The 23,956-nt window shown below is 37.6% G+C and overlaps 2 protein-coding genes across 2 annotated transcripts in view; both read right to left on the reverse strand.

Annotated features, from left to right (window-relative positions):
- Positions 1-13,011, reverse strand: part of LOC121426040 (ubiquitin carboxyl-terminal hydrolase 40-like) — a 48,419-nt gene extending 35,408 nt beyond the window's left edge. The window contains exons 1-4 of the mRNA XM_041622172.1: positions 12,764-13,011; positions 11,868-12,011; positions 1,159-1,278; positions 395-541 (exon numbers count right to left, since the gene is read on the reverse strand). Coding sequence (XP_041478106.1) covers positions 395-541; positions 1,159-1,278; positions 11,868-12,011; positions 12,764-12,973 — 621 coding nt within the window. The 5' untranslated portion in view covers positions 12,974-13,011. The remainder of the gene's footprint in view (positions 1-394; positions 542-1,158; positions 1,279-11,867; positions 12,012-12,763) is intronic.
- A 4,201-nt stretch (positions 13,012-17,212) lies between these two features.
- LOC121426661 (ubiquitin carboxyl-terminal hydrolase 40-like) lies at positions 17,213-21,887 on the reverse strand. Its single transcript, XM_041623032.1, has 3 exons — positions 21,373-21,887; positions 17,983-18,050; positions 17,213-17,254 (listed from the first exon to the last, which is right to left on the reverse strand). The coding sequence occupies exons 1-3, from the start codon at positions 21,572-21,574 to the stop codon at positions 17,213-17,215; spliced, it is 312 nt and encodes a 103-aa protein (XP_041478966.1). The 5' UTR covers positions 21,575-21,887.
- Between the last annotated feature and the right edge of the window lie 2,069 nt (positions 21,888-23,956).

Consider the following 23,956-nt stretch of genomic DNA (forward strand, 5'->3'; position numbering starts at 1 on the left):
TTCCTTCCTTTTTTTTTCTTTCTTTTCCTCTCTCAGTTCTTCCTTCCTTCCTTTCTCTTATTCTTTTCTTTTCCTTCCTTCCTTCCTTTCTTTCTTTCTTTTGTTCTTGAAGTTCTTTGTTTCTGTCTTGCTTTCTTTTTGTCCTTCATTCCTTCATTTTATTGGGGGGGGGGGGTAACGAAGGCTAGAAAAATAAACTTGCGCCTTTTTTTAATGTTTTCTTTATTTTTTGGGACCAGTAGATTTTAGGTGGTATCTACTGGTCCGACATGAATAGGTTGGACCAGTAGAAAAAATGGGTTAGTGTGGAGCCCTGCCATCATCATCATCATCACCATCACCATCATCATCATCACCATCATCATCATCACTACCACTAATGGCATTACTGTACCTGGCACAGTCTTTCAACAGTCAACACATGTTCGGGTCCGCCATGCTTCCTAAGGAGTGCTGTAAGACACTGCTGTGGTGATTTCATATCGATGATGTCATCCTTTTCACTTCCTGTGTCAGGGGTTAGCTGTATAAGCTCATTACGCTGTGGAAGAAAGGTGGCAAATTATTGAAGCAATGTAGCTTTGGACCTTTGTGTACCATATTAGGGCACTTGAAGCATTTGAAAATAGTTCAAAAGAATTTGACACCTTGAACATGTGATTATTCTCAACATAATCTTCTTCATCATCATCAGACTATTAAATACCAACATTCTTACAAATGTACAATGTACATTGAGCGTGATCGTGCAAAGTGAATAGAAACGTGGTGCCTTGACAATATACATTTACTATCCTTATCACCAGATCACCATTACAACATTGGATCAAGCAGATTCTCACAAATGTGCACTGAGCACTACATGTAGTTTTCTGTTTAAGTGGTTTTGGCATGTTGAAAACTATTATCATCATTATAATTATTATCATGGAATATTCAACCCATTCCATGTTTTAGAGGTAAATGTTATTTTAAACAAGAAAAAAAAGAAACAATACTAAAATTTTGATTCATGTCATTTCTTATTCTTCCCATCTTAATTGTGTCAGGGCATACACAATCTTATAATGAACTGAAAAAGTGACAGGCGTTGTGAGGGGATTTAACAACACTTCAAATGGCTTTGATAAATAATGTGAGTAAAAACCTCAGACTTACCGGTTCGGACCATGTTCCAAGGTTGTCCACATCTCTAATATATGCATGATAATGACCTCCATGTGTACTACCACTGTGAAGCACTACAGAGTATAATTCATATAGGGCTTCATCTGTGGCCTGTTTAAACAAAACAAACATATTTTAATATATGATCAGTTTTAGCAGTAGTATGTAGTATATTACAGTGGTGCCAATATTAGTGAAGCCCAATAGATAATGCACTCCTTCATGCTGAGTGTTGAATGTAGACAACAATGCTACAATGTCCGACAAGCCAGAGAAACAAACTATATTGCATGGAATGTCATATCACCTGACTTTACAATTAAACTTCTAAAAGATGGCATACTATGAACACTTTTGAATATGTTAATTTTCTGGTGGGGTTCACTATTTTTTTTTTTTTCATTTATTTTTCTCTGTTTTGTGATTTTACTGCTTTTGAACTGTTTCAAATCATTTCCAATTACCTGTAAATATTGTGATTATATGTGATTTTGAATACCAATAAAACACATAATAAAAAAAAAAAAATTTTAGCACTACTGTATCTCATCCATTGGTGAGGATTAGATGATGCAAAACCTTTTAATCTGCCCTCCTCCTCCTCCTACCAGAGCCATACAAAACATGTTTGCTTTCACTGGAGCTAGGTGGCAGCAACTAAAGGTCTGGTCACACCGCCCAAGCGTTGTTGGAGCGGTTGTGGAGCGGAGAGAAAAAAATCATCACCGCTCGCTAACCTTCACCATTTTTTATTTCGATTGTTTTTTTTTTTTCGATTTTTCCCCAAATTTTGTTAGTGAAATTCGACCCTCTCTCCCTACTGCTCCACGACTGCTCCAACAACGCTCGGGCGGTGTGACCAGGCCTTTGAAAAGCTTTGTTTGTTCTAAGGGTCTCCTCTCTCTTCATTATATCTTTTATTCAAGTTGTAATAATCATGACATGACAACTGAGTACCAACCATCTTTAGAGTTAGTTGAAACACTCCTTCTATTAACCCTTGTCAGCAGGAATTTTCTCTTGAAAATCTTCAAATGTTTTGTGGCTGAGTGGATAAGTCTCTGGACTTTGAACCATTATGTCCGAGGTTCAAATCCCACCACAGCACCTGCGTCCTTTGGCAAGGCATTTATCTACATTTGCCACTCTCCACCCTTGTCAGCAGGAATTTTCTTATGAAACTCTTCAAATGTGTTGTGGCTGAGTGGATAAGTCTCTGGACTTTGAACCATAATGTCCGAGGTTCAAATCCCGCCACAGCACTTGCGTCCTTTGGCAAGGCATTTATCTACATTTGCCACTCTCCACCCTTGTCAGCAGGAATGTTCTTTTAATTTGAAACTCTTCAAAGGCGTTGTGGCTGAGTGGATAAGTCTCTGGACTTTGAACCATAATGTCCGAGGTTCAAATCTCATCACAGCACTTGCATCCTTCGGCAAGGCATATATCTACATAATATGCCACTCTCCACCAAGGTGTATGGGAACCCACTTGGAGGGAATTTCTTGCATGCTTGAGCACCAATCAGGGTAGCCGTGCAACAGCCAGGGTAATAGTGTGCAGTGTGAAGAAACCTGTATTAAGCGCTATAAATGTTGCCTCATACATGTATAATTATCATCATCATCACAATCATCATTATTACTACAAAGTCAACTAAGGCACGTCATCAAAAATCCCTTATGCGTCGCTACTCGTCGCGACGGAATATCAAGATCCGGGTCTGATTCCAGACGGGGAGCGACGAGAGCCGACGCAACCCGACGACCCCCCTTTTCCCATTCATTTTGGGTGATATCCCTTCCCGTTACATCCTTTTATCTTGCCGACTCGCTAATTGGAGCGTCTCGCTTCGTCGCAAATAACAATGACGGATCGATAAGACTGCTAACAACATCCGGGTTGCGTGAAGCGAACGTGATTGCATATATCTATTTTTTGCACAGGCATGCCTTTTTTTGCATTAATTGCGATTTTTATATGAAATAAACGATTTCATCATATAAATGCGACATAGATTTTATTCCGATGTCTGAGTACTTACCGCCGTCGGCGCTCTTTACTCCCCGACATCGCTTATCACCCACGGAGGGTATTCTGTAGTCACATTATTTTTATCTTGGTCATCATATTTCTTACCTCGACATCCTTTCTGTGGTCATAGATTATATTCCGATGTTTAAGTACTTGCCACCGTCCGCACCATTTATTTCCCGTCATCGCTAACCACCCACGGAGCGCATTCTGTAGTCATTTATATTATTTTTTTATCTTGATCATCATATTTCTTACCTCGACATCCTTTCCTTGGTCATAGATTAAATTCCGATGTCGAAGTACTTCCCGCCGTCGGCGCTTTTTATTTCCCGTCATCGCTAACCACCCACGGAGCTCATTCTGTAGTCATTTATATTATTTTTATCTTGGTCATCACATTTCTTACCTCGACATCCTTTCCGTGGTCATAGATTACTTTCCGATGTCGAAGTACTTCCCGCCGTCGGCGCTATTTATTTCCCGTCATCGCTAACCACCCACGGAGCGCATTCTGTAGTCATTTATATTATTTTTATCTTGGTCATCATATTTCTTACCTCGACATCCTTTCCGTGGTCATAGATTATATTCCGATGTCTGCGTACTTACCGTCGTCGACGCTATTTACTCCCCGACGTCGCTAACCACCCACGGAGCGCATTCTGTAGTCATTTAAATTATGTTTATCTTGGTAATCATATTTCTTACCTCGACATCCTTTCCGTGGTCATAGATTATATTCCGATGTCTGCGTACTTACCGTCGTCGACGCTATTTACTCCCCGACGTCGCTAACCACCCACGGAGCGCATTCTGTAGTCATTTAAATTATGTTTATCTTGGTAATCATATTTCTTACCTCGACATCCTTTCCGTGGTCATAGATTATATTCCGATGTCTGCGTACTTACCGTCGTCGACGCTATTTACTCCCGACGTCGCTAACCACCCACGGAGCGCATTCTGTAGTCATTTAAATTATGTTTATCTTGGTCATCATATTTCTTACCTCGACATCCTTTCCGTGGTCATAGATTAAATTCCGATGTCGAAGTACTTCCCGCCGTCGGCGCTATTTATTTCCCGTCATCGCTAACCACCCACGGAGCTCATTCTGTAGTCATTTATATTATTTTTATCTTGGTCATCACATTTCTTACCTCGACATCCTTTCCGTGGTCATATATTACTTTCCGATGTCGAAGTACTTCCCGCCGTCGGCGCTATTTATTTCCCGTCATCGCTAACCACCCACGGAGCGCATTCTGTAGTCATTTATATTATTTTATCTTGGGCATCATATTTCTTACCTCGACATCCTTTCCGTGGTCATAGATTATATTCCGATGTCTGCGTACTTACCGTCGTCGACGCTATTTACTCCCGACTTCGCTACCACCCACGGAGCGCATTCTGTAGTCATTTAAATTATGTTTATCTTGGTAATCATATTTCTTACCTCGATGATCCTTTCCGTGGTCATAGATTATATTCCGATGTCTGCGTACTTACCGTCGTCGACGCTATTTACTCCCGACGTCGCTAACCACCCACGTAGCGCATTCTGTAGTCATTTAAATTATGTTTATCTTGGTAATCATATTTCTTACCTCGACATCCTTTCCGTGGTCATAGATTATATTCCGATGTCTGCGTACTTACCGTCGTCGACGCTATTTACTCCCCGACGTCGCTAACCACCCACGGAGCGCATTCTGTAGTCATTTAAATTATGTTTATCTTGGTCATCATATTTCTTACCTCGACATCCTTTCCGTGGTCATAGATTAAATTCCGATGTCTGCGTACTTACCGCCGTCGGCGCTATTTATTTCCCGTCATCGCTAACCACCCACGGAGCTCATTCTGTAGTCATTTATATTATTTTTATCTTGGTCATCACATTTCTTACCTCGACATCCTTTCCGTGGTCATAGATTACTTTCCGATGTCGAAGTACTTCCCGCCGTCGGCGCTATTTATTTCCCGTCATCGCTAACCACCCACGGAGCGCATTCTGTAGTCATTTATATTATTTTTATCTTGGGCATCATATTTCTTACCTCGACATCCTTTCCGTGGTCATAGATTATATTCCGATGTCTGCGTACTTACCGTCGTCGACGCTATTTACTCCCCGACGTCGCTACCACCCACGGAGCGCATTCTGTAGTCATTTAAATTATGTTTATCTTGGTAATCATATTTCTTACCTCGACATCCTTTCCGTGGTCATAGATTATATTCCGATGTCTGCGTACTTACCGTCGTCGACGCTATTTACTCCCCGACGTCGCTACCACCCACGGAGCGCATTCTGTAGTCATTTAAATTATGTTTATCTTGGTAATCATATTTCTTACCTCGACATCCTTTCCGTGGTCATAGATTATATTCCGATGTCTGCGTACTTACCGTCGTCGACGCTATTTACTCCCCGACGTCGCTAACCACCCACGGAGCGCATTCTGTAGTCATTTAAATTATGTTTATCTTGGTCATCATATTTCTTACCTCGACATCCTTTCCGTGGTCATAGATTAAATTCCGATGTCGAAGTACTTCCCGACGTCGGCGCTATTTCCCGTCATCGCTAACCTCCCACGGAGCTCATTCTGTAGTCATTTATATTATTTTTATCTTGGTAATCACATTTTTTACCTCGACATCCTTTCCGTGGTCATAGATTATATTCCGATGTCTAAGTCCTTAGCGCTGTCGGCGCTATGTACTCCCCGACATTGCTTACCTATATATATCTGAATTTGAATAAAAAGTATTATGTTATCTAAAATGGTATAAAAATATATCAGATAATTATAATGTTTGTTATAACTATCGGAATCTACCCTGAATTCGATTTTCTTACATATTTTACTTTGTTTTCTAAGTGACAGTACAATGAAAATATGTATAACATTGTATAATTCAGGTGCATATTCATGTCTAAGGACTGAATTTATTTGAATTAAAAATGAACCTTTCCCCGTTCAGCCTAGTCCATTGTTATTTTTTTCTTTCAAGATTATTTTCATATTGTACTCCTTCGATAATTAAAGTGGATACTAAATAAGAATACTTTCCATAATATAAAGAAGTTGTCTTTATTGTTATACCCCATATAATTTATCCTCTTTGAATGAGGCCCTTGGAGAAGAATTAAGCACGCTGAAAATAGGGTTCAATTTGGAAAAGTATGTTAAAGTTTCTATTAAAACCGCATTTAAAGTCAACACAAATTTTGCCCGCTGACATTTTGTGTAGTAATAGTTTTTTTAAGAGCGGGATCCTTTATCAACGACTCGAAATCAGCTAAATGCGCGTCTACCAGTGTATGAGTATTTCCGTTACAATAAAATGGGAGTTATATTGAGTAAAACACGCATTAATATTAAATACGGAGAAACGGATAAATATTAGTATACATTGAATATTAAAAATGCTTTGAGCCTAAAAAATATGGGTCACTTGACCCTGCAAAGAGCAAATCTTAAGCTATTGTTCATCCCCTGCGTTTATCAATTCCTGGCATTGTCAATCTTTTCATCTAAACGCACGAAGACGACATTCTTTGATAATCTGTAATCCCACCCCAACTCGCTTACTCCCGTGAATAGAAACAGGTAAGCTCCGCAAAGGCATGTTTTAATGAACATTATGCACGATCCCTTGGTATTGCCATTCCATTCATCACGTAAAGACGACAGATATTCTTTGATAGTCCGTTATCCCACCCAGTGGCGGACCGTGATCGGAGGAGACAAAGCACGGGGGGCACAGCATTGTTCACAGACAATGAAGTGCCCCCCCCCCCCAATGCTTTGTCTCCTCCGGGTCACGGTCCGCTACTGTCCCCCACCGCAACTTGATTGATACTCTCGTGAATAGAAGCCGGAAAGCTCCGTAAAGGCATGGCTTTATTACGAACATGTTCAAAATCTATATAGAACTAATATGTATTTTATTACCAAACCACCCACCCATTCCTTAATTAAATCGTCCACTGATAGACTCGAATATGAATATTAATGACGATGTGCATATAACTCTTTTCACAGGATATTTCTAAATTTTAAAATTCAATAACTTTTTTTTCGTTATTTGTTATCCAATTTTGATGAAATTTTCAGCATTTTACTTTGTGAATTTTACTCTATTTAGATTGATATATTCTCACCCGGTAAAGACTTGAAACATGCTTATGTAGTACAAACCAGAATGGGTTCAATTCTCATTCTAATTGGTCTGCGTAATTGAATTAGGGTTGATTTTAGCCGCTGAATAGTCTGTAATAATTTCCATTGTAATAAAACATTGAAATACAAAGATGAAATAAAATAAATATACATAAAAAATTATAAATAATATAATTGCATAATAAAAAAAATACCCTTTTCTTTGCCAAAGCTATAAATTATATTCCAAAACTGACATAAACATCTTACGTGAAATTGGGTGTTAATATATATTATGCAAGTAATGTTTCCTTTATAATGATTCAACAAAATTATATATAATTGTCAATGGCTGGTAGGGGTAATGTGTGATGCTTGTGCGTGCCAAATTACATCTCAACACACTTAAAATGAATGGCAACATACTGTCCACTGTGTATGTTTAATATAATTTCATAACATTTTTACCTAACTTTCCAACAAAGTCGGAAAGCTATACTAAATGGAAGACTCAATTATCATCCAAATAATGCCCGATTTATTAGACAATTATTGAAAATCGTTCCAGTTGCTATAGCAATATGAAAGTACTTTCGTATACCTGGCAGAATGAATTTTTCTACTATCCCGCATAAGATATGATTTACTAACTTTCCAATAAAGTCGGAAAGGAGTATAGACGCAATCATCACACCCCAAATTTCATTTTCTTAAATCGATTTCTTGAAATCGTTCAGGTTGTTATAGCGATATGAAACTACTTATACCTGGCAGAATGAATTATCTACTACTACAAGGTATTTACCTGACAAGGTATGTTCAAGGTCATAGGTGGCGGAGCAGAGGATTATCTTTTTGTGTTTGGGGGGACGCAACAATAGCCGTCCCCCCCCCCCAACACAAAAGATAATCTTCTGCTCCGCGCCAATGAATTCTATACTATCCTGTACGTAATAAAAATATCATTTACGTAGCTTTTGAAAGTCGGAAAGCTATACTATAATGGAGTAGACGCAATGATCATCCCAAAGTAATGCCCGATCGTTCGGTCATTAATTAAAAATGGTTCTAATTGCTTGACCTGGCAGAATTAATTCTATACTATCATGTATAAAATATGATTTACGTATAGCTTTCCAACAAAGTCGGAAAGCTATTCTATATTTGAGTAGACGCAATCATCACCCCCAAATAAATGCCCGATCGTTCAGTCATTTATTAAAAATAGTTCAAATTGCTAGACCTGGCAGAATGAATTCTCTACTATCCTGTATAAAATATGATTTACGTAGCTTTCCAACAAAGTCGGAACACTTACACTATACTACAATGGAATAGACTCAATCATCATCCAAATTAATGTCCGATCGTTCGGACATTTATTAAAAATCGTTCAGGTTGCTTTGCCTGGCAGAATGAATTCTCTACTATCCTGTGTAAAATACGATTTACGTAACTTTTAAACAAAGTCTGGAAACTTTTTAACTAAAATGCAGTAGATGCAATCACCATCCCAAATTAATGCCCGATCGCTTTGACATTACCATTATTAAAGTTCGTTCGAGTTGCTTGTGATGTCAAATTACTTTCATATACCTGGCAGAACACACGCTACTATCTCGGAAGAAGTATTATTTGTAAGCCTGAGTTTGCAAAATCGGTGGATCGAAAAAAAATACTTCGGCCGATTCGTTTGGTTCACAACAATCAATCATCAAAATATCAGTAATGTCCAACTGACTACTACTCAATACTTGATTTGTTTCCCCCAAAATGAAACCGATTGTGTAATTATGCCTGCCTATATAGCTATTCATCATTACTTTGAAGTTTATTTCGATCATATTTAGAGTCTTACTCGTCTGCTCGTGCCGAGATAATTCATGCAGATGAATTCATGAATATTAATGGTCATCGCCATCGATCGTGCATGCGCAGTACTGTTCTTTAATCAAACCAGAAAATGGCGGGAAATTGACGCGATCAACGTGAAATAAATCTTGCTCTCAAGAACAATATTAATATCATGACCAAGAAGATTATTTAATCGTAATATTAACAATAATTTGACGGAAACCTTTTTTTTTATACTAACTTTCTTTTATTTTTCCTTCATTTAATCCCCCTTCATTTTTTTCTCCCTCTCAATCATTTCTTTTCTTTCTCTCCTTCATTCTTTCGTTCACCTTTCCTTCCAATTCTTTATATTTTTTCACAAGTCTAACACTGTGTAGCCTTCTACGCGTATCATTGTTTGTCGATTGTCCCGTATTTCATTTTGAGAAATCTGGTCACCCTGGTGAAACGTTTGTATTTCGTTTCAATTTTCAATGGAGGACATCATATGACGATCGACTTGAGTGCACCTGAAAAAAATGATTATCACGTCATGATTGATTCTCGAACATTGTCTCCATGCAGAAACTCTTTTCAAAAATCGTAATATCACCAAATAATAACATTTTACATGACAAAACAGAGAAAATTGCTTTTGATATTTTCCCCCCATCGATTTTGAAGCTAGTTTGTGCCCAACTTTGGGCTCTGATTTCTTGAATGGAAATATGCCATACGTCATCGAACACGCATGCGCATTTTGCTTCTTTTCTCGAGCTCGGAATTAAGAGACGTCCAGAGATGGAATGAAAATAATTCTGCCATATGAACATAACAAACTCTGCTGACGTCGTCAATAAAAAAAAACATGCCAGTATTAATTCTTCCATATGAACATAACATACTTTGCTGCATGACATCGTCAATATTCTTAGTATGACCATAAAATCTTATTAAATCGTAATTATAACTGATGATTTAGGGCTCGATCCGAGACATTCATATTTATTTCGATCGCATGCTCTTGTTAAAAAAAATGGATTGTCATTATCAGGAATATAATTCTCGAACATCGTCATAACTCATATCCACAATCTTTCCTCACAATCTTTATATATCAACATTGAATAGCAATCCAAATGACCATCCACAGAAGATTACATATTTATTCCCATCAATTTATTTGGAGCACATTTTGGATCCAACTACACAATCGCAGGCAAGTTACAGCGCTCTCCGCTGTTTGCACTTGTTTGCTGGCGCTGACAAGCACGCCTGTTGTTTCGTGAGTGAGTAAAATCTTTCGGATCGACTCTGCGTGATTCATGTCTTAAATATTGTTTCATTTTAAACTTATATGTCATCTGCAAATATAATTGTTGGAGATATTTTGAGAAGAATTCGGGAAGAATTCTACATTGGTCCCCGGCCTTTTTTGTGTTTTGTTATGGAAAATACAAAAGAACTTTGCTCTGTCATCTGCTTGTGCAATGACGCTCACCCGCCAGCGCATACCGTCAGTGCATATGCATGCAGCTCATGCGTGCATAGCCGCATCGACGCGACGACGCCGGAGCAAAAAAATTGACCCAATTTTCTCCGCCTTCAAAATTCGATGTTCGATCGAATTAAAGCTGTCGAACACCGTTTTCAAAATAATCGTTAACTTTCCAACAAAGTCAGAAAGGAAAAGCACTTGTTGATATAAAAACAAATTGAGAAGGAAGGAAATACATAAATCAAGAAAAGATTCGTGCAGAAGCGATCAGAATGGAACTATTGCGCACGCACGACAAGCCGTCTTCCCGATCAGAAAAAAAGTACAGTTGAAGCGAGATCGAGGCTCACATCCGGGTTGCGATGTATTGGATTAAGGGCGTTAATTGGGCCGTCGCAGGGCGTCCCGAAACCAATCAATAAACTGCCTCAGCTGAATAAAAAGCAACGGACTTCGACGGGAAGCGACGAGGGGCGACGGGGCATTGAATTTACATCCTTGTTTTTGCGTCGCGACGGGTAGCGACGCATAGGGGATTTTTGATGACGTGCCTAACCTGTTCACAGTACCGAGCTATATCATGCTCCAATAGAAAGTGTAATCATCACCATTATCATCATCATCATTATCATCACCATTATCATTATCATCACCACCATCATCATAATCATCATCACCATTACCATCACCATCATCATCATTACTACAAAGTCAACTAACCTGTTCACAGTACGGAGCCATATCCAGCTCTAATGGAAAGGTGTAATCTCATCATCATCATCACTATCATCATCATCATTATCATCATCATCATCACTATCATCACTATCATCATCATCATTACCATCATCATCATCATTATCATCACTATCATCATCATCACCATCATCATCGTCACTATCATCATTATCATCATCATCATCATTACCAACATCATCATTATCATCACTATCATCATCATCATCACTATCATCACTATCATCATCATCATCATCATCATTATCATCACTATCATCATCATCATCATCACTATCATCATCATCATCATCACTATCATCATCATCATTATCACTATCATCATCATCATCACCACCATCATCATCATCATCATCATCATCACCATCACCACCATCATTACTACAAAGCCAACTAACCTGTTCACAGTACGGAGCCATATCAAGCTCCAATGGAAAGGTGTAATGCCCGGTCTCTTTGTACCTCTCAAGCTTGACAAAATCATAGCTAAACCTTAGCAACGAGATGGTTAATATCGGTGGTAACGACCGTATCCTAGCTCCCTGTAGGAAGAGAGAGAAAGATAGAGAAAAGGGGAAAAGAATGAGAAAAGGAATGAACATGAAAATAAGGAAAAGAAGAAAAGAAAATCATCAAAGAAACACTCACATAAAGGAAAAGAATCTTAAAGGGCAGGTCCACCCCAACAAATGCTAGATTAAAATAAAAAGTGAAAAATCAAATAAGCATATATATCACTGAAACTTTCTTCAAAATCTGATGTTGCGTAAAATTTGCAAATCATAATATTTTCATGTTTTACTATGTCAATACTCTCACAAAACAATTACATGCATAAAAAGGGTGACTTGCAAATGAGAGAGTATGACGTTTCAATTAATCATTTCTCTCTTAATTTATTACAATATCTTAAATATAATCAAATATTATCAAAACTTATTTCACATTTAGAAAAAAAACTACCAATATTTTTTCTTCTATTCAAAAGAAATAGCGAGTGGATGACGTCATCAGTTCCCTCATTTGCATACAACCCAGGATGTGCATATAACTGTTTTATGAAAATAAGCAGAATTTTAAAAGCCTTAACTTTCTCATTTCATATTTTAATGAAATTTTCAGCATTGATTTTTCTCGTTTCATTGAAATCAAAATTTTGTTGGGGAAACTTGCCCTTAAAAGTAAAGTTAGAAGCATGGACACAGACAAGGAGAGAGACAAAGACAGAAAAACAGAGAGAGACAGGCTGACTTACAGATACAAAAATGAATGAATGACTTGAAAATGATCTCACCTTCCTTGCATTGACTAATTTCTTGCACTGGTCACACCTGTACTGATTGCTACCCTCCATCCTTTCCTCATCCACGTAGCAAGATCTCAGAGTGTCCATCACTCCTACATAGCCCCCGACAGCCAGCGTAAGGTCAACAAAATCCTCCTTGGATGAATTAAAAGAACCATAGAATATATATTGGTCACTGCTTTGCATAGTTTTGCTCATCTTCAAAGCAAGATCTCAAAGTTTCAATGAATCCTACCTAACCTCCTACAGCTAGAATAAGTCAACAAAAGTCGTTCTCTAATGATTCAATAGAACCATGGATTATATACTGATTACTGTTAAGCATAATTTCTTCATCGAATTAGCAGGATCTCAGAATATCGATCTTTCCAACATAGCCTCCTACAGCTAGCGCAAGGGAAACAGAAGTCCTCCTAGAATGATAACCAAAGATTACATGAAACCTAAATAGATTACTGCTTTGCACAATATCTTCATTTGCATAGCAAGATCCCAAATGTCGATCACTCCTACGTAGCCTCCGACAGCTAGCGTAAGGTCAACAAAATCCTCCAAGAATTAATTAAAAGAACCATAGATTATATATTGGTTTACTGCTTTGCATAACTTTGCTCATCTACATGTACATAGCAAGATCTCAGGGTATTGATCGTCCCTCCAGAACCTCCTACAGCCAGCGAACATTTCAATGTGTGTCATTATCCTAGAATACTTTTTATGGCTCGATATATCGCATTTAAAATTAGCATCGTTTGTCTTTGTAGGTCAATACAATCTGAATGGATTTAATAGAACCATAGATTATATGAAACATAAAAATGATTACAGGATTTTGAAATATCCATCACTCCTGCAGAGCCACCTATAGCCAATGTCAAGTCTGTAACATCCACCTTCTAATAGATTTAAAAGATGTTTACTGATATGCTTAAGTCAAATCAATGTAATCGACATTAACAACCCTACACTGTAAAATACAAAATTAGAATAAAGTGCAGACTAAAAAGTAAGATATCAAAAGACTGAAACTATAAAGAACTGCCATAATATGATGAATTGAACAAGAAGCAGCATCTTAGAAATAAAATGGCCTGAATTCACAAAGGTGGTTTTGAAAACCCACGGTTGAGTCCATGGTTTATGTAGATTTCCTGTATAAATTACGCTTCATTTAGCGCGTATCAGGCGCGTCTATGAAAAATTCCAATGCTGATGCGCGCTTTTGTCACAGTGCGCCAAATTGACGCCTGTTGCCGTGGTTATCAACGCTATTTTATTCATGAGTCCACTCTTCAAACAGTGGACTCATGAAAAAGATAACGTAAATAACCATGGTAACTGGCGTCAATTAGGTGCACACTGACAAAAGCGTGCATCAGCATTGGACATGTTTCATACACGCGCCTGATACGCAGTAAATTAAGCGTAATTTATACAGGAAATCTGGATAAACCATGGACTCCACCGTGGGTTTTCAAAACCACCTTTGCGAATTCAGGCCTATATGTTTAAAATATTGGTCATGATGAAGAAAAGTTGACATCTGAAACCATAAAAACATTGGTAGCATGTCCCTTCGAGAGAATTTTAATGTCTGTAATATTTCTACACAACTAAAAAAACTTACCGGTCTCTCTCGCTTATTCTATTGCACTCTTCACATGTAATCTTAGAAGAAAAGGAGAAAATAAACATAGTTAAGGTGATATCTTTCACTGAAGCGAAAAGTATATGTGGTCCTTCATTCTCTTATATAGAGAAATGATAGAGAAATGAATAATGATAACACATTAGATCAGAGTTTCTGATACCAGTACATGACAATATCAGGCATTATATTCCCCTCTGAAAAAAAAATCTGAAAAGTCTCTGCCAAAGTCTGAGACCCCTTGGTCAGGGAAACAAGCTCTTGCATAGGAAAGAAATCGAAAGTGATTTTTCAAGGTGAGTCTGCATGACAGCTTTATCATTTGACTTTAAAAAGCAGTAAAAATAACAGTAAGAGAATGCTCTTGGGCAAAGGATCCCACATTTAAAAAAAAATGATCCTCTATAGTCTTGAGAAAAATTGTACTCCGGATGTGCCTACAAGACTATCTTCTATGGCCCAGAACAGTCTCTCAGAATCAAAATGGCATATTAAGGGTTAACCTCTTTAAGCTCCGAATAGATTACCTCTCCTTTGAACAAACCTGGTAAGCAACTGATCCACTATCAAGCCTACAGTAGATAACAAGTTTCTGAGGTACCCACTAGCCTATCTCATATGGCACAGAATAGTGTATCAGAACCAGAAAGGCATTAACTAAAAGGTTAACTCCCTTCTAGCTCCAAATAGATAACATCCTATGGACAAACCTGGTTAACAATTGATCCTCTATAGTCTTGAGATCAAGTGTTCTTTGGATGTACCTACAAGACTATCTTCTATGGCACAGAACAGTGTCTCAGAATCAAAATGGCATATTAAGGGTTAACCTCCTTTAGATCCGAATAGATTACATCACCTTTGAACAAACCTGGTTAACAAAAGATCCACTATCAAGCTTAGAGTAGGTAAATAGTTTTTTAATGTATCCACTAGCCTATCTCATATGCCACAGGATAGTGTATCAGAACCAGAAAGGCATTGAATACAAGCTGAACCCCTTCTACCTCCAAATGGATAATATCCTATGGACAAACCTAGTTAACAATTGATCTTCTACAGTCTTGAGATCAAGTGTTCTGTGGATGTACCTACAAGACTATCTTCTATGGCACAGAACAGTGTCTCAGAATCAAAATGGCATATTAAGGGTTAACCTCCTTCAGATCCGAATAGATTACATCACCTTTGAACAAACCTGGTTAACAAAAGATCCACTATCAAGCCTACAGTAGGTAAAAAGTTTTTAATGTATCCACTAGCCTATCTCATATGGCACAGAATAGTGTGTCAGAACCAGAAAGGCATTAACTAAAGGTTAAACCCCCTTCTAGCTCCTAAATGGATAACATCCTATGGACAAACCTGGTTAACAATTGATCCTCTATAGAGTCTTGAGATCAAGAGTTCTCCGGAGGTACCCACAAGACTGTCCTCTATGGCACAGAACAATATTCTGTTCAGCTCCTGAACATCATGCTGTTGTAGCTCCTAATAACAAAAAAAAATTATGAAAATAGTGAAGATTAAGATTGTGATGATGATGATGATGATAACAATAGCGGCATTAAAAACCCATCTCTTTCAAAGTTTGCAGTTGGGCAATTCCATAAAGTATGTGCGTCCCACCCCCTATAAGTGGGACCTTCATGAAATGTTCCGTCTCTGATTTATGGTTCTTTTCACAGTCTGTCATGCTGTCAAATGACCATGACTTGGTCAGTTTATAAAGTGAAGTAAGATTTGAGAAAAACAGGGTCAAACATACAAAATATGATCATTTTATTGAATTGCCCAGTTTTAAGATTTTATGATTCCATATTATGCTTTGGACCTAATGGAAAAATCTCAGTATTTGTAATCTGATAAAAGTGAAAATTATGCTGATGATACATTCACTAAGTACTGCTACTACTACTACTACTACTACTACTACTACTACTACTACTACTACTACTACTACTACTACTACTACTACTACTACTACTACTACTACTACCTACTGCTACCACTACCTCTACTATTACTACTACATCTACTACTACTACTACTACTACTACTTCTACTACTACTTCTACTACTACTACTACTACTACTACTACTACTTCTACTGCTACAACTGCTACTGCTGCTGCTACTGTTAATAATAATAATAAGAATAATAATAATAACAATAATTATAACAATCAATGATGACCATAGCAAAAAATATCTTTAAACAACTATAAGCTTTGATATCAACATCTACTATGTGGATTTGATTCCTATTTATTTATTCATTTATTTATGTTTTATTTCAACAGGGTAGCCCATTCAGTTAGCAAACTGATACAAAGGGGCCCTGCAACACAATAAAAAAATATCATAAGTTTGATATTACAAAATTAATTACATAAAATATGAAATAGAAATAGATACCATGTATACGTTATAAACAAGTGTTATCAATAATCATCTACATGTATATGCACATGTAAAATCAATTTCAAGGATCATAAAATCTGTTTTACGCAGTGTGATAAGTATAGATATGTGTAAATGTATCTTCATAAAATCAATTTCAAATGTTGGTGACTCCCCATCATGGCTTACCTCATTGTTGGTCCATCCAAAGCTATCTGTTAGTTCTTCAGTGGATGCACTCCCTTGGTTTAATAACAGAAGACGAGCGAACAACCGCTGAAGATGGATGGGAATAACTCGCACCTGTCGGAATGAAGATTCAAGAAGTGGGAATAATGTGTGCAAATCATGGTGGTGGAGGTGGTGGTGTTTTCAAAACCAGATTGCTAAAAATGCTTATGAAAAAAATGGATGGGAATAACTCGCACCTGAAGGGAGAATGTATGCACATCATGTGTTCTAATTCAAGGTGGTGGTGGTGTTTTCAAAACCAGATTGCTAAAATGCATAAGAAAGCGAGTGATGAAACTACCCTATATCACGTGACAGACTTCTGACCAATCCTAAAGCAAGATTCTTAGTACCGGGATGCAAAATATAAATTACTCCTGGTTGACATTGTGTTGGAATGCCAAACCTTAAAAAATAACTTTAAGCCTTCAGTGGATAAAATAATGAAAACTACACATTTTGTTTACATAAATATGTCACTCCAATCTTAAAGGTATTGTTTAACTTTGTGAGCAGCCGATTTTAAAAATTCTCAAACCAAGATGAAACATCTGTACAAGTGCATGTATTAGAACTAATAAACCCTGAAAACAACCATTATTGAGAATGAAAAGCTAAAACAACAAGGCAAACCCCGATTTTGTAAAAAGGCGTCTTATAGACGCCTAAATAGTACACATAAGTGTATAGGATGAAATTAAGATGGTGTTTCCGGTCACTTTATATTTTAATTTTTGAAGCACTAAATAATTATTTTCGAACGCAATTTTTTCTGGGCTACATTTTTGTAACATATCACAGACACAGGTGACAAGTGTGACCTTCTAGCTTAGATTTTTTAAAAGTCAAACCAATGTTAACCAATCACTTTAAAGATCACAAGTTTCATAAAAGGAGATGATAAAAATGACATTTGATTGCTCACCTTACTCCCTGGTTTCTCCCTATCTGCAATATTTCCCAGTTCATCTTGTCCCAGAGCAAAGAGAGATTCTGAACGAAAAAAAAATCATAAAATTTTGTATTAAAAATATACAATTAAGCCAAAACCACAAACTTTTTATAAAAAATATCAAAATGGTTATGTACACAGGTAAAAAGGATTTACAGAAACTTCCTTACTTTCTTCTAACATTTTAGCCAATTTCACAATCCGAACAAATGACTTCAGAATCAAGCTCTCATGAATCTAATGAATTTCAAAGCAGGTTCCTTTATTTATCATCCCATATACTTATCTCTCTCTCTCTCTCTCTCTCTTGCTTCTTTAAATGCACCTTGGGCACTCTGCAGAGTGGATTTGGTACACTATAAATCCCAGATCTAGTAACTTTCAAAAGTCATATTACATGTATGACTGAAGACGAACAATCCAACTAAAGTGTAATGCCAGGAGGGTGTTTCATAAAGCTGTTCGTAAGTTCAGAGCGACTTTAAGAACAACTGGTGAACCTTTCTTACGCGCTAAACTATCACCAATGAACATTGAATGGTGCATATCATTCACCACAAGAAAGGATCACCAGTTGTTCTCAAAGTCGCTCATAACTTACAAACAGCTTTATGAAACACCCACCAGGACCAGTAGTATTATGAGTCCAACTGTAAAGGGGCAGAGAATGGTGAACAAGCCTCACAACAAGGTCAAGATGAAATTTCTAAATATGTAGTCTACTGTTGAGCGAGCAATAAAAAAAATTGACCTTTTCAAAATGAAAATCTAATATTTCACATCAAATATCCAGACAATAATTTCAAAGTTAACTCTTTTCCCTATCATTTGTTTCCTTCTACTTCTTCTTTTTTGTTCGGGAACGGGTCATGGACATGGGGCTGCCGGCTGCCTTCATCCCAATTTGTACTCGTGGATAGGACTCCATTACACAAAGCACCTCTCAGTGCATTGTTAGACCTTGCCACTTGTTCACTGCTACCACCCTGCCTGTGGCCAGGTAGGACTACGGTATGCCAATGTTGTCCAGAGCACACACTTTAAAGTCATTAAAATATCACTTTTGTGACCAAAATTACTAATTTTCTTACAGTTGCAATTTATTTTTCAATAGTAACTTGGGAATAATTTTTGTATTCACCAGAGCGCTCAAAAACTTGAATTTTGGGCATATTTTTGTGTACGCCCTCTATTGGTGGAAATTATTATGGCAAGAAAATTTTCATTTATTGATGTCTATTTTTAATTAAGAAAAAAATGATTTAAAGTATCAAATTTAAATAAGAGCCAAGTTGTAACAAGGTTATATCATAACCTTGTTCATTGAATGAGTGGACCTTGCCAGCGAGGGAAAGAGAGAGAGAGAGCTTGGGTTTTCCCCAATAAAAATAGCTGTTCAGTGTCCATTGGTTCCCCCCCCCCCCCATACACTTATCACCTCCATTACCATTCTAACATGTACGTAATTGACAGTCAATGTCAAAAAAGACGTTGACAAAGCAGTGATACAGAACTTAACAATAATAGAATAAATCTTAATGATAATAGGATAGACCTTGACAGCAGCGAGAAAAGAGAGAGACAGAGAGAAATCGCTTGGGTTTTCCCCAATAAAAATCTCTGTTCATGTCCGTAGATCACTCCACTATCACCTACATTACCATTCTATGTAACTGACAGTCAATGTAAAAAAAAAGGTGTAGATAAAAACAAAGTGAAACATAACACTAATAAAATAAACAGGAAGTTTAACTAAAATCTTCTTAAACTTTAAGAAGTTTGAAGTTTAAAAAAAATAATAAATGGGGATGGTGCTCAAGATGATAATTGTGACAGTTTGAAATTTTGGGTCAAATCTTCTGATGAGAAAAAAAAATATTCAACATCTTTCTATTGTTTTTTTAATCATTTGAAGTTTAATTTTATTCATTGACCGGATGCACCCACTTTTGCTCCAGTCTGACTTGAATTAAAGTGTGATGTTACCCTTTAACTCAAAATGTTTATTTATAGATCTAACATTAGGCTAGTTAACTTAAAAAAAAATCCTCAAGATTTGGATTAAGGTTTATCACTAATCAGAACCGCGAAGCATCAAGGAATCGAGCTAGCTCCAGGCACAAGTGCACTGAAATCTTTGCCACCTATCCCATCATTCTTTGCTGTACAACTTCGTATGTTGATTACCAATTTGCGATAAACCTTAGACCTTACTGCCAGTCTAGTGACGTGTTCGTAATCAAACAAACAAAAATAAAACAACATTGATAAAGAAAAAAAAAGTGACAGGTAACATAATCCAGAACAAACTAAAACAATTACAGTCTGAACACATACGCACAACCAATATATCAGGTAATGAGCCATGGCAAAATATTAACCTGTAGATCTACTTGCGGGAATTAAACAAAAAATACAACATGTTTTACAAGTGAACTTCTTCAAAGCTCAAATCTCCATTTTTTTAAATGTAAAACAAGCTTGCTTCTTTTTGGCCATAGATATAGTATTCAGTTTCCCTTTGAGATTTGATAAAATTCTTAAAGGATTCAACATTTGGAGTATCACCTCTAAATTTACAAATAGGCCTATATATGTAATATTTCACAATCAATAAAATGTAAGTTACAAACTTATCAGTTATAATACCAAACAGTTTTTCAAAATTCGTAAGATTAACATTGCCTTTATTCATTCTAATGAATTTGTAACATATTTCCAAAGTAGAGTCACTTTTTCACATTAGCAAAATAAGTGTATGATGGTGGGCCCCAAGTCTGCGCACCTAACAATTTGAGCTCAGAGTTAACATGAATATCTTCTTATTTCAAAAAATCTTTCAGTTTATAAAGTTCCTTATATTAGTAAGAGTAAGTGTACCAAATTTCTCATCAAAAAATGAAAGAAAATATAGGATTTTCTTGAAAAAACCTAGGGAAGTCATTTTCAGATTGAAAAAAAACAATGGTACCCCATGTCTGCGCACTCATTCACTTTGCACATGATTCGGGGATTTTGATGACAAAGACTGCATTTTTGAGGCCGTCAAATGAAATGCCCTGAATTCATTATTTTTCCACCTTTTTTAGCCGGATTTTTTTATGAATACCTGTCTATGTATTGCATGTGTAAGGTTCATGCTCGTTGCGTATCTTCTTTTACTAGTAGAATCGCGCAGATACGCGGGTGCGCAGACTTGGGAGACCGCGCAGACATAGGGGAACTGACCATACCGGTACTTAAACTTTAAAGTTAAACTTGTCTTTGTTAGATCTTAATTCTAAGGCTGATTATAATACATTGCATTAATGAAAAACATTCATCGGTTAACACACACTCCATTCTTATTCTTTGTACCGGTACCTCTAAATTCTGGTGTGAAGAGCAATGTCTGAAGAAGTGAATTCAAATAACAAGTTGCACCCTGGTTTGCGATGCCCGCCAGGCCGGTACTTCCCCGGAGCAAGGGGGGTTGTTGGGGCCCATCCTTTCCGCTGAATCGCTCGGGCGAATTTTGGTTCGTGCCAGAATATGTCTCGTCTTCGCCAAATAAATCTCCAAACATGATAATACTAATAAGGAACTGATTAACTCTTTTCGGTGAATCAACACGAATTCCACCCAAATTGCCAAATCACCGAAAATCGCCGGTTATCATGCACTCATCGGTAAACGGGGTTAATATTCTTACTACTACTAGCCACATCTCGCACATGCATATTTCATGCTGTGTGATATAGCTCATGTGCATTTTGAATATACCCATCAAGAAATCGTGATACCATGGTTTTACTTGTGCGCAAAAGAAACGCACACAGCGGTAATATAAATGGCCTGTGTTTGTGACCGGTGTGTTTGTGGTAATCGTGTGCCCGATATGTCGCAATTATGGTGACGACAGTGCTGGAGGGGGGGGGGGGGGGGGGGTTCACTTTTTGCAAGCACTGAAAAAGTGTCCTTTTTAATGAAAGAAAAATGCTCCTCCCGAACGTGTATACCCAGTTGTTGTGTGTCCGGTCAGATTGTGTGTCCGGACAATCAATTTTAGAAAGTCATTTAGAATTTTTTTTAGTACGAAATGTTAATTAAAAATATTAGGAAAATATTGGGAAATAATATAGAGAACAAAACAGAAGATGATAATTGAATTCATATTTTTAGTGTAATCCAAAGACAAAAAAAGGCTTCAAAATATAAAGTGTCCGGACACCCCCCCTCCCCATGCCTTACTGTTGTACTGTGCCCCCTTCACCTGAGGAGGACATCGGGGGAGGGCCCGTTTTAGGTAATGCAATATCAAGTACCCTTGCTTTCTGTACTGTGCCAATTACCAAAAATAGCACCCTCTAACGTGTTCTATGCCCTTTCTCCTGAGAAGGATCCGTTTAATGTGTTGGCAATCAAGTGTCATTTTGCATATTTTTTTTGCTTGTCAAATATTTTTGATTAAAATTACTTTACATCTTTGGTGATAACCTTTTTTTGTAGTCAAATTTTCCAGGCCCTTGTCCCCCTACCTTTGGGTACAGATTGCTGCCCATGCATATACCAGCGCCAATTTTTACCAGACAATGGCCCCTATGCACAATCACCTAGCTGAGAAGGATTAACCTGTTGTGACGTGAGCAAGTGCCCCGGCCCTTGCCTTGTAAGTGCAACTTAATTGATTCAATCCGGGGATTCAATGCCCCCTTTTACCCAAGAAAAGTGCCCCTCAAAGTGCCCTTAATTGACCATTAGCTTTCATACCTGAGAAGGACATGTTTTGACATTAGCAAAGTGCCCTTTTCTTATTGCTTTTCTCGTATTAGTGTCCCTTTTTAACCAAGATGAATTGCCCCTCACAAAGTTCTGGCCTTTCATCACCTGAGAAGTGTATAATAAGTGCACACATTTGAAACAAAAAAAAATCACATATTATACAGAGGCCGCGGTAGAGGGGGGAGGGGAGGGGATCCAAAACCGTGCATAAAGACGTAAAAATGATAATATGATTGTGATTTCTGTATGGTCAGCCCCCCCCCCCCCCACTTTGAAAGCCGTTACGATGCCCCCTTTTATGTGATACTACTTAAAAAAAAACTTGTAAGAATAAGTTTCACGAGTCATGTGAGTGGGGTAGATAAGTAGTGGCATAGCCTTTAGATGGGGGCGCTCTTGCCCCGCCCCCTCTAACCCAAAAATAATAATTTCACAACCAAGAAAAAAAGAAAGAAAGGGAAAGAGAGAAGGATGAAATATGATATTATCTTAAGTCAAAATCTATCACAAAATTGGATTTTTACTAAATAAAATGGATGAAGAGAACAATGGTATAGGCGTAGCTTAAATCAAGGTTCCCCAGAGCTATCTACCCTTTTGAAAAATTGGTGATGCCGAAAAAATGTCTCTGCCGGAATCGAACCCGGGCCCCCAGCTTTGAACGCCGGTGCCTTAACCACTATACCACAGAGATGGGTTAGTGGATAGGGCGAACCCAATCCGATTGACCGTCAGATAGACAGATTTTCGACACTATACCAATTATAATTTCCTTTTAAACCCACCTTCACCCGACAAAGGAAATTATAATTGGTATAGTGTCGAAAATTTGTCTATCTGACGGTCAATCGGATTGGGTTCGCCCTATCCACTAACCCGTCTCTGTGGTCTAGTGGTTAAGGCACCGGCGTTCAAAGCTGGGGGCCTCGGTTCGATTCCGGCAGAGACATTTTTTCGGCATCACCAACTTTTCAAATGGGTAGATAGCTCTGGGGAACCTTGATTTAAGCTATATACGCCTACCATTGTTCTCTTCATCCATTTCTTTACAATATTTAAATAAAAAAAGAGTTGCCAAAAGCTGTTGTACATGTAAAACTTTACACACACACACACACACACATATATATATATTATATGGAACGAGCATTCGCCAATAAGGAGGGGGGGGGGTGTAAATTTCATT

Source organism: Lytechinus variegatus, chromosome 13, assembly GCF_018143015.1.
Source record: "Lytechinus variegatus isolate NC3 chromosome 13, Lvar_3.0, whole genome shotgun sequence".
NCBI lineage: Eukaryota > Metazoa > Echinodermata > Echinoidea > Temnopleuroida > Toxopneustidae > Lytechinus > Lytechinus variegatus.

Coding starts and splice junctions, on each gene's coding strand:
- LOC121426661 (XM_041623032.1), bottom strand. CDS start 21,574: ATGTTTGGAGATTTATTTGGCGAAGACGAGACATATTCTGGCACGAAC. Junction 18,051..21,372: donor CTTCACACCAGAATTTAGAG/GTACCGGTACAA, acceptor TTTTTCGTTCAG/AATCTCTCTTTGCTCTGGGA. Junction 17,255..17,982: donor GGGAGAAACCAGGGAGTAAG/GTGAGCAATCAA, acceptor TTCTCCCTTCAG/GTGCGAGTTATTCCCATCCA.